Genomic DNA, 11,758 nt, shown 5'->3' on the forward strand with positions numbered 1-11,758 from the left:
ACCATAAATTGTCAAGGCTTTGATTGACATTTTCGACAAAATCAATGATTTAGTCAAGCTATTCAAAACAGCTAGAGATATATGTCTTCACGAACAACCTCAAGAGTTCATGGTCAGGTTATATAATAGTGGAAACCAAATGCGTTATAATGCTCCTACTCTGGGTGTGCTAGGCGGAATTATTTATTACAGTAGGACTACATGTAAAAATGATTTTGACATAATAATCCGCATGTGAGATGGGCGGCCTCGAAGAATAAATAAGTTGCATCCTTTGTATATGGCATTGCAGTTCCCGTTACTGTTTGTTTTTGGTGAGCATGGTTGGTCGATCGAGCTTAAGCAAGTAAATGATGGATGTATAGGTGATAAGCAACTGACGATGAATATGTTTTACAGCTTTCAACTACATGATCGGTTCAACATATATGCATTGTTACCTAGAGGAGGCAGGCTGTTCCAACAGTTTTTAGTTAATGCATATATATCTATTGAGCAAAATAGATTGGATTACATTGAATCAATGCAAGATGTTTTTAGGACCGAGTACCTTCAGGGCGTTCATGATGCGTTATTGAAAGGTGATTCTGATGGCCATGAAGTCGGGAAAAGGACAATATTTCCCGCGTCTTTTACTGGCGGTTCTAGATATATGTACAAGCATTATCAGGATGCCCTTGCTATATGTAGAGTACATGGAAATCCTCAATATTTTATAACATACACTTGCAATGTTAAATGGCCAGAGATTTCAAGATATCTAGCACAATATCCTGGAATGAAGGCTAAGGTCAGGGCTGATATTATTGCTAGAATATTCGAGATGAAGGTTAAGGATTTTATTCACTATTTGAAAAATGAAAAACCTTTCGGACAAGTTGTAGCAGGTAATGTCATTATTAACTGGCATATTGTTCATCCATTACAATATATTGTCTCAAAATATTATATCCTTAGCTTATGTTTTTTTTCTTATGCATGCAGAGCTGTATACTATATAATTCCAAAAAAGAGGCCTGCCCCATTGCCATACTCTCCTGTGGGTGTCACCTTCATATAAAATTCATACCCCAGAACATCTTGATCAGTTTATTTCTGCTGAAATCCCTGATCCAGTCGTTGATCCTCAACTCTACAAGATTGTCACCGAGCTTATGATGCATGGACCATGCGGTCTTGCAAAGATGAAAGCACCATGCATGTTTGATGGGGTCTGTTCAAAGCATTTTCCAAAAAATATGAAGATGTCACACGGTTTGATAAGGATGGGTATGTTCATTATAAGAGAAGAAATGATGGGTGCTTTGCAGTGAAATATGGAATCAACCTAGATAATGGATATGTTGTCCCATACAACAAAAATCTTTCTTTGGTTTTTCAAGCTCATATCAATGTTGAATATTGTGGTTGGAGTATGATGATTAAATACTTATTCAAATACATTTCCAAAGGAGCTGACCGTATTAGAGCCAAAATTACTAAATCTCTAGGCGATCCTTCTGATAAAGTTGATAAAAAAAACGAGCAACATCAATGAGATACAAAACTTTGTAGATGCTAGATTCATTTGCCCTCATGAGGCAGCTTGGAGGATATTCAACTTTCACATCCATCATCGAAATCCTGCCGTGCAAGTGCTTGCAGTTCATTTGGAAAACATGCAAACAATTACGTTTAAGGACAAACAACTGTTACAAGATGTTGTTGATGATCCAATGATAAAGAAAACAACTCTTACACAATGGCTAAAAAACAATCAGATTGATGACAGTGGTCATCATCTTACTTATCTTGATTATCTATCAAAATATAAATGGATTGCTCGAGGGAAGGACTGGTGTCGTAGAAAGTCAAAAAAGACGCCTCCTATTGGAAGATTAATCTATATTCATCCAACATGGGGTGAGCTCTTTTATCTAAGGACTTCTCAGTCACCAGGTTGGATGTCAGACATTTAATGATATCAAGACAGTAGGCGATGTCATATTTCCAACCTATCGTGTTGCATGTGAACAATTGGGGCTGCTTGGTGATGACAAAGAATGGACATATGCATTCGATGACGCTTCTAGCTGGGCAACTGCTGAAGAACTCAGATCCCTGTTTGCTCACATGCTTATATTTTGTGATGTTGCAGATTCTCTTGCTCTATGGACAAAACAATGGTGGCGAATGAGTGATGATATAGTCCAAAGAGCAGCTGCAGATTCACATGTTGTGAACTTACATGTTAATGAAGTTGACTTGCAACAGTATGTCGTATATGAGTTAGAGATCTTGCTAAATTCTAATAACAGTTATTCCTTGCTTTGTGATTATGGTTTGCCTATGCCTCCACCACACTTGCTTGCAGAATTAAAAAATAAATTGTTCATGGAAGAGAGAAATTATGATAGAGTTTCTATGAGCCAAAAAAAGGAAGTTATGGTGTCTGCGCTTAATTCCAAGCAACATATTATTTATGAGACTATTATGAAAGCTTCTTTGAAAAACCATCAACTGCTTATGTTTGTTTATGGACATGGTGGTACCGGTAAAACATTCCTTTGGACCACAATCATTTCTGCGCTCAGGTCTGGTGGGAGAATTGTTTTAGCAGTTGCATCTTCTGGTATTGCATCTCTTTTGCTGCCCTCGGGAAGAACAACACATTCTTGATTCAAGATTCCATTGGACCTTACAAATAACTCCATCTGTAGCATAAGTAAAAACACACAACTTGCTCGTTTGCTTAGTGAAACTGCACTGATTATTTGGGACGCGGCACCAATGATAGATCGAAGATGCTTTGAGGCATTAGATAAGACACTTAAAGATATACTTAATGAGCCAACGCAGTCTTTTGGTGGAAAATCAGTGCTGCTGGGTGGGGATTTCAGACAAACTTTACCTGTAAAACCTAAAGCGAGCAAGAGAGACATCATAGAGTCATCTATAGTTGAATCGTCAGTATGGAGCCATTTCAAAGTATGTAAATTATCAAAAAATATGAGGCTTCTTCAACCTAATCTAAGTACCAAAGAAAAAGAAGAAATTGCTGCTTTTTCATCATGGTTGTTGCAGATAGGAGATGGACGTGTTGGTGTAGATGATGAAGATGATCCTACTGACACCAAATGGGTAGAGATACTAGAAAAATATCTCATACCAGATCATGAAGATGCTCTTAAGGATTTAGTTCGCTTTATATATGACGAAGACATTTTTCATAATCCAACAGCAACCATGTTCTGTGACAAAGCCATTGTTTACCCTAAAAACGAAACTGCAGATGAAATTAACAACCTCATATTGTGTAATCTGCCAGGGAAACCTATTATTTATCTAAGTTTCGACTCAATTATTCCACATACGAATGATAGAGGGGATACAAAGGTTCTTTATCCGTCTGAATATTTGAACCTGCTTAACTTCAGTGGTTTCCCTACTCACCGTCTTCAACTAAAAGTTGGTATTCCAATCATGTTACTCCGCAACATGAATCAGATGGAAGGGCTCTGCAATGGAACTAGGATGATTATCACACAGCTTCTACCAAGACTTATTCAGGCAGAAGTCATCACTGGAGTTCAGATAGGCCACAAAGTTTATATACCTCGAATCACTTTAAATCATACTGATAAAGAATTACCATTCGTTTTCAAAAGAAAGCAATTCCCAGTTAGAGTTTGTTATGCCATGACGATAAACAAGAGCCAAGGCCAGTCTTTAAACAAGATAGGAATTTATCTTCCTCATCCAATTTTCAGTCACGGGCAATTGTACGTTGCACTATCTAGGGCTACATCAGCAGCTGGTCTCAAAATACTGATTAAAAGACAAGAGGACCAGCCATCTAATTGTACAAAAAATATTGTCTTCTCAAATTTTTTAGCAAAATTAGAATCTGCACAGGTTGGTAGTTAAACACTTTTGTGATTTATTGCTTAAAATGTAAAAACTTAATGAAAAAATTTACGTAATGACCGTTGTTTGGTACTTAGTATTAGAGTTACTTCACTCAAAAATAACATGTAACCGAATTTTCATTTTTTGGGAAAAAATTTCCTTATTTGAAGTCCTTCCTATTTTAGGCTGTAGATATGGAGCTTCTTCTTCATTGACTTAAAAAAAAATCACCTTCCACAGCAGTAGCACCGATGATGTTGGTAATATTGATGTTTGAAGGTAGAGGTGGAAGGAATCAAACAGTTGCAAGGTAATTATGTTACATGATTTTGTATAATATAAGTAATAGAGAAAAAATGTAACTAAAATATCTTAATGAGTTATGTTTTGAAATTATATAAGTAAAAGGAAAATAAATGGACAGACTTATAAACCCCTCTTATTGCTTTTTTGGTTTTTTTAGTGTTAATGATGTTGCACTCTTCCACAGGTTTATACAACCAAGAGAACTTTTTTTTTTTTATTTTTTCTTGGCAGTTTTTGCTTTTTTGGTGTTCTACTTTTAATGTACTACAAGAACACAAGTCAGAATTATCAAAATCAGGTAACCGATTTGTGTCATTTACTTTTCTTTTTTGCCTTTTGAGTCTTTTTTGGTTTTGGTCCAAAAAATGGTCGCTTTCCCTTTTTACTGTTCGATTTAATTCACCTCATTGACGTGGCTCGCACCTGCACACATGGGCTCTTTGGTCTTTTCCTTCTTTATAATAAAAAATACCTGTGTAAGGCACATGAAAGGGGTAAATAGACCAAAAAATATTATAAAACAGTTAAATAGGGACCAAAAAAGGAAAAAAAAATTGGTTTCTTCTATAAATCATGTTTTTTAAAGTTGTTATGATAATAGAGCAGGGGTCTATGTTTTCTTCTGTTCTGATAAAAGATTTATCAGGCTATGAAGACTTTAGGCTTGATAACTATACAAAAAATAAAAGAAATCTTAATCACATTTTTTTTTCTATCTTCTATTTTAAACCTTATTACAAAAAATTAATAACTAAATGATAAACCTTATAACTTAAATTAGATAACAGAAAATTTAAAAATATAAATTAGATGAAAAAACAACTAAATTACGTTCAAGCCTTATCCCTAAAATCAAAAATTCAATTTATTATCCCTAAAATCAAAAATTCAATTTATAAAAAAAAGGTTCTCGCATATAGCATCAGGCCCAGTACAATGCCCAAGCTTCCCTCACTGTTTCCTCTTTCCCTAATGCAACCTTCCAGGTACGATAGAACCAGTCAGCCTTACCCCTCTTTTCCTCACGCAATCTTCTAGGTACGGTTCGCTTCGATCTCATTCATAGATTTCGTGATTTTTCCACCAGCCACTCCTTATTACCAGATAAAACACTTCATGCGATTTCACTTTTTCCACATATCGGCTTCCTGTCTTCCAGGTTAGTTCTCTTCGTTAATTAATTTTGTTGAATCTATCTTTCCAATATATTCATGCCTAATTATCATATCAATATATTAGTCTACAAGTTTTTTTTAATTTTTTTTAGGGTCTAAGTCTCTGAATTATTAATTCTAATGTGATAATGAAATATATATCCACAACTACATAAACATTGTCTTTTTATACGTATAGGTACTTATAAAGAAAACTTTTAAAAGCTTAAACCGATTTTTTAATGCTTATTTTTGGAACTGCAAGAAATTTTAAACCAACTTTTAAACACTATCCAGGTAACATGATTTTACAGTCCAAAGTTTAAAAGTATGTTGTCAATTGTTGCTTATTTTTTAAAATTTAGTTTAAAATTTCTTGCATTTTTCTGCATTTATATTTTAACTGAATTATACAAATAATCTGAAACAAAGTTACATAAATAGTTCATGTGTAGTAGTAAAGTTACAGAAAGGTTCCATCTAATAGTGAACTTTTAGTCATTAATTATTCAACATCATTTGTGTATAAAAGAGTACCTGTAATAATAAACTTACAGAAAGGATCCCTGTAATAGAAAAAATTCCAATCTTTTATGGGGAAAAAATTAATTGTTGATTTTTCATTTTAATTTGAACTTCACAGATTCTACAAAAATGGATACAAGTATGGTAGCAAACTTAAACCCTGGTGATGGAGACAAGCCAATAGAAATAAAAGTCATTTGGAAATTGTTATCATATGGGAAAAAAGTTGAATGTTGCTACATATTCCTTGATAAAAGTGTGAGTGCATTCACCATAATATTACATGAAATTGTCAATTATAATCAATTCTATGTTAGATACTTATACATATACATATAAAACCATTCATTTTTGGCAGGGAGATGCAATAGAAGCATGTGGTTTCCTGGGAGATAAAGGCTACTTTGATTCGATAATCAGGATGGATGGTTGTTACTCTGTAAGCAACTACATGTGTGACAATGCAAATACTTTCTTTGTTACTGTTCCACACAAAACCAAAATCAAGCTAGGCAGGGCAGCAAAATTTGAAGAAATACGTGATGATGGATTTCCTGTGTACTACTTCAATTTTCTTGCATATGGTTAATTAGGTGCAAGGCTTGATAACCATAAGACACTCACATGTATGTAATACTTACACACACACACACACACACACACACATATATATATATATATATATATATATATATATATATTAAAATCATAAAATTGTTATATTTGTGTTAAGATTATATCGGAAGAGTTGAAAATGTGTATGAAGTAGTCAGAACTCAAGGAAATGCAATTTTGAAACTCAAACTAGAAAATTTGAGGTATTTTCTATCTCATATATCTAACAAAGACCACAACATATCATATTTAATATCTGAAATATGTATGTTTAATGGAACAATGATTGAGACAACTTTCTTGGATGAGGCGGCTAACTTATTTGATAAAGAAGCTATCGAAACATTGCCTTCTCCTGTTATTGTTGCTATTACTTCAATGAAGGTCACACACTGTCTAGGTACATTTTTCTCATTTTATTGTATTGAAGCATTTTGCTTTCAAAGTACAATGCTTAATAATGAAAGACACTTATTTAAAAAGAAATAGAGAAATAAAGTTTAAAGTATTATGCTATATTAGAAAGTCAGATTAAAGTACATTCCCATTTCTTGCATTAAGCAACATTTATAGAAACTGCCCCAACCTTATTATTTTTGCTTATTTTTCTTTTATTTTGTAATTAACAGCATTGTTATGTTGGTTTCTTTAATAGGAAATTTGCAACTGACCGCAACTCCAGCCTCATATATTTACATCAACCCCACTATTCCCAAGGCTGTTGTAGTGGCTGCTGAGTAAGTTCTTTATTCATATTTATATAACTTTGTGACATATCTTATAGTTCATTTTCTCTTTTAGGTTTCTCGAACGACATAATCAAAACCCTGTACTCAAGATACAATACCAAAAAGTAAAGATGTAGAAGTCGAAAAGAAAAGAAACAGGTTTCCATTGGTAGACTTGCTATCTCAAAACCCAAATCGTTATGCAGTAAGCCATCAAACCTTCTCTTATCTTAAAATATATATACAAATTTTATAGTTTTAAATTTAATATATATAATATTACAGGGAGCTCAGTTCACTTGCAAAGCATCTCTGGTTAGCATAGATGCAAGCAAGGGTTGGTTTTATAAAGCATGTCATGAATGTCGTAAAAAACTTCAAAAAAGAGGAAACACACTTGCATGCGAAGATCATGATCAAGTTGCTAAACCAAACAATTTGTAAGTACTATGTTTTTTATGTCAACTACTTAAGTATAATCATCTTAACATACATATGTCTAATAATCGTGTCAACAGGTTTTTTATCACAGCATACATCGCAGATGAGACCGCTCAAGCAAAGATAGTATTTTTTGATGCTGCAACTAGAATGTTGTTCCAAACAGATTGCAACACACTCATTGATCATCATGGATACATTGATCCGTACACATTGCCTGCACCGCTCATCATTCTCATAGGCCAGCCAAAAATAATTCAATTCCGATTCGCAAGATTCTGTAGGCCGGGTGCTAAAGACTTTGTAGCAGATGCTGTTTTTGAAGATATAGTTTCTCCAGAAAAAGAAAGTCACACAGAAACAGACATTATCAACCAACCAACTGCCTCAGCATCATAAAAAAAAACACCCACTACATCAACTGATCCTCCATCTACTGCTTCTGTTACTCCAACAAAAGCCTTTCAAGAGTGTGACAACCCGAAATTTCCATTCTGTACAAACCATATCCAGCCAATAGAAGTAGAACAATTACAGTGAAATTCCAGACTTTGGGTATAAGTTTGAGTATTTCAGAAATTGCACTTAAGGAGATATCAGGAGAGTGGATGCACTAGGGTTTTGTGCAACACTGTTATTCCAAAACTCTATGATATTAGAGTTCATTCCGAGAATAAAATATTTTCTGCCAAAAATCCCAGGACTATATATAGAAATCTGAACCATATTCATTCATTAGTTACATTTCCAACTAGAGAAAAGCCGAATTCTCTCTCACGGATCTTCGGGTTTTCATCCCAAATCGTGAGTACTTCCATCTAGTTGTATTATATAGCTTAAATTGTGCTTAATAACATCAAAATCGGATCAAAACCCCAAGATTTGAGAGTTTACCGCCCAAGAACACTTGGAGTGTAAACTCTTCTTTAAGGGCCAAAGTGTGCCCAATGTCCCTCCAAACCTTGGAAATGAACCTTGAGACTACCCATAGCTTGTTTAGACATCCAAAACATTAAGAATCAAGGGTTGAAAGTGAGTTCACGGCCAAGGATGTTCTTGGGTCGTGAACTCCATTTTTAGGTGCCAAAACACCCTAAAAGCCTTCCTTAAGCCAAGAGACTAGTTTAGACATGTACCCTAATGAGTTTAGGACTAGAAAACACCCTTAGAACACCAAGAGTAAGGTGTTCACGGCCCAAGAAGTTCTAGGGCCGTGAACTCCATACAATAGTGCCAAATGGTGCTATAAACTCTTCTAAAGCCTTGTATAATAGCCTAGTTTAGTTCCTAGTTAATTTAGGGACTTGAAAACACCAAAAAATCCTCCCAAGGGAGATTATGGCCGTAATCTCCAAGGGATATGGTCCTAGGGCCGTAAACTCCTAAAAGGAGTTATATTATGCCCTAAACTCTTCCAAGGACCAAGCCATTAAGTAGAAATGCTTCTTAGGACCTTATAGAGCATCAAACATCAAATGGACACATAAGTATGAGCTCACGACTATAAACTCATGAGTTTACAACCGTAAAATCATTTAGTAGTGTCTTTAGGGTCGTGAACTCCCCTATGGAGTTTTCCTTGAGCCCTACACACAAAATATTTCCCTACAAACACTTAGATGAAATCCTAGAGGCTAATAACACTTGATAAAGGTGTTTAGCATGTCCTAGGGTGTCTTGACTTGTTTATTAGTTGTTTATAGACTAATTTGTTACATATATGTGATATTATATGTTAACTAGGATCATAGAGTGTGTTCAAGACTTCACTTGACACCTAGCCATCCTACCTCTTCAGTTCATTCGTATCACCCACAACAGGTGAGTTCATACCCCTTAATCAATGTTTTAACTGTTTTTAAATGTTTTATGGGGGGGGGGGGATACAAGTAGAATCATGCTAGTTATTATATCAATCACATGTGATTAATAAACAACATTCAAATGATTTGCTACTCATTAGCCGTTTTACCAAACAATTTCCTTCAAATGTTTTTCATAAACGTTTTATATGTTTAAAACTCCTTATTAAACTATTCATTTTACTCTGTATGTTACATTTCAAACTTATTACAATTGTGTTTTAAACAAATGTTTCTTTATACTAAACTGTTTTATCAAACCCATGCCTTCAAACTGTTTTATAGATTGACATCAAGTCGATCTTTTCTTAGATAATAATTATGTTCACAAGTTTTACAAAACTTGCTTTATGCTTTTATATTATAAATTGCATGCCTATATATGGATAGTTATATGAGGAATGTTTAAAAGACTTAGGAAGGCTATCCACCCTATTTCCTTTTCCTCGATTTGGATGTGGTCTGGTGGGATATCGGGTACCCGTCTGAAGGTCGTTAAAAATATAGTTGTATATATCATGTGTACATATATAGTCATAAAGGTCCTTCCAGTTCAGCCAATGCCCTTGGGTAGCAAGGGTATACATCCATGTTCATACATACCAATTACATTACTAGTAAGCTACCATATGGGTAGTTTAGGAAGATATTAGAACCATTACTAGAACGCGATATCATACAATGAGTCAGTTCATTCATGAGTCAATACTTGCTAGATAGAGAAAGAACACACATTACAGCTAGCACACGCAGAACATTACAGTACATTACTTTACATTTACATTGATACGTTTACATAAAGATCCTGTTATAAGCATGCCTATATATGTATAGTTATATAAGAAATGTTTAAAGGACTTTGGAAGGCTATCCACCCTATTTCCTTTTCGCGCTTGAGATGTGGTCTGGTGGGATATCGGGTACCCGTCCGAAGGTCGTTTAAACATTAGTTATATATCATGTATACATATATGGACATAATAGTTCCTTTCAGTCAGTTCAGTACCTTTGGGTAGCAAAGGCATACGTTCATATACTTTTACATGATTACGCTTACATAAGTACATATACATGAATACGTTAACAAAATTGTGATCCACTGTATCGGAGCATGCCTTCAATGTCATGGCCCGAGTTGTAGCCAGAGTCTCTTGGAGGGAGAGCGTGAGTTTGCGTATAGATCTATACTGGATTGACTATCCTACACCTTGCTGCTAGCTACAGCCGGACCTGCAGGTCTGCGGGTGCCAAACGTCATACCTTTTTACGACCTACATTTGTCGTTGTTACCTAGTCGATAGTATGGTACAATTAATCACATGATACCTTAATATAAATCCGGTTTAAGGTAGTTAGTACAACAGTAGTTCCTATAATACAACACTACAATACTACATTAATTTCCCCTTTACATATATTTAGTGATCATTTCACTTAAACATTAAATGTACAAACTATATTTTGTTAATGATAGTTACACTTGGGAAAATTACACACTTTTACAATAAACGAACATTTAGAACAGTTAAGTCTTGGTAGAAGACTACCTTTAGAACAGTTAGGTCTTGGTAGAAGACACCCTTATATAATAGTAGGAATCATAGGGATTTCTAGGGTTTTTCAAACGTTTACAGTTGTTTTACAAACATTTTTATACTTATAGTTGATATAAATTTTTAATACTTACAGTTCATATACAAACAATTTCTTACATACAAATTTAGACACTAAAATACTTATGATCTCACCAGCTTTAAAGCTGATACTCGCTTTCAAAATACTTGTATCCTCAGGTCATCAATAGACAGGTACTGATGCAAGGTTTAGAGAATGAGCTCGTTCAAGACTCATCTTTCATTTTGATTATACTTTAGTGTTTATCATAATTTTTCAGAACACTTGTATTAAAATTATATTATTAATGCAATGGATGATGTTGTTTCTTGTTTACTACTTTTCATTGTTGTGATACTGTACATGACGTCCTCCGCCCCAGAACGTTTCCACCGTTCTTGGTTTTGGGGTGTGACAAAGAGCGTCTCACAACATCACCCATCACACCCGCTTCTGCTGAAACTAAACATCACCAAATGAAATCTGTCCAGAAACAACTTTTCCAAACATCATCTGAAGGTACATAAATCTTACTAATCGTTTCTTCTAGAATCTATTTTAGGAATATATATATATAACATTTTTTTATTATTTGGAAAATAATATTGAAGGTTTTTTGCAGATT

At 34.4% G+C, this 11,758-nt stretch overlaps 1 protein-coding gene across 4 annotated transcripts; it reads left to right on the plus strand.

Moving 5' to 3' along the window:
* Positions 1-2,747: 2,747 nt before the first annotated feature.
* Positions 2,748-8,430, plus strand: LOC111919619 (uncharacterized). 4 transcript variants are annotated; one of them, XR_008230920.1, is made up of 9 exons: positions 2,748-3,894; positions 4,074-4,492; positions 5,181-5,353; positions 5,992-6,131; positions 6,232-6,888; positions 7,144-7,225; positions 7,290-7,421; positions 7,502-7,656; positions 7,735-8,430. XR_008230920.1 is itself a non-coding variant. In XM_042900272.2 (2 exons), exons 1-2 carry the CDS (start codon positions 2,770-2,772, stop codon positions 4,101-4,103), a joined length of 1,155 nt encoding a protein of 384 aa, XP_042756206.1. In that variant the 5' UTR covers positions 2,748-2,769; the 3' UTR covers positions 4,104-5,173. The 4 variants fall into 4 exon arrangements, 1 of the variants encoding a protein (XP_042756206.1); XR_002859566.3 differs by having other exon boundaries at positions 7,290-7,656; XR_006189344.2 differs by having other exon boundaries at positions 5,233-5,353; positions 7,290-7,656.
* Positions 8,431-11,758: the final 3,328 nt, after the last annotated feature.

This window comes from Lactuca sativa, chromosome 3, assembly GCF_002870075.4.
Source record: "Lactuca sativa cultivar Salinas chromosome 3, Lsat_Salinas_v11, whole genome shotgun sequence".
In the NCBI taxonomy this organism is placed as follows: domain Eukaryota; kingdom Viridiplantae; phylum Streptophyta; class Magnoliopsida; order Asterales; family Asteraceae; genus Lactuca; species Lactuca sativa.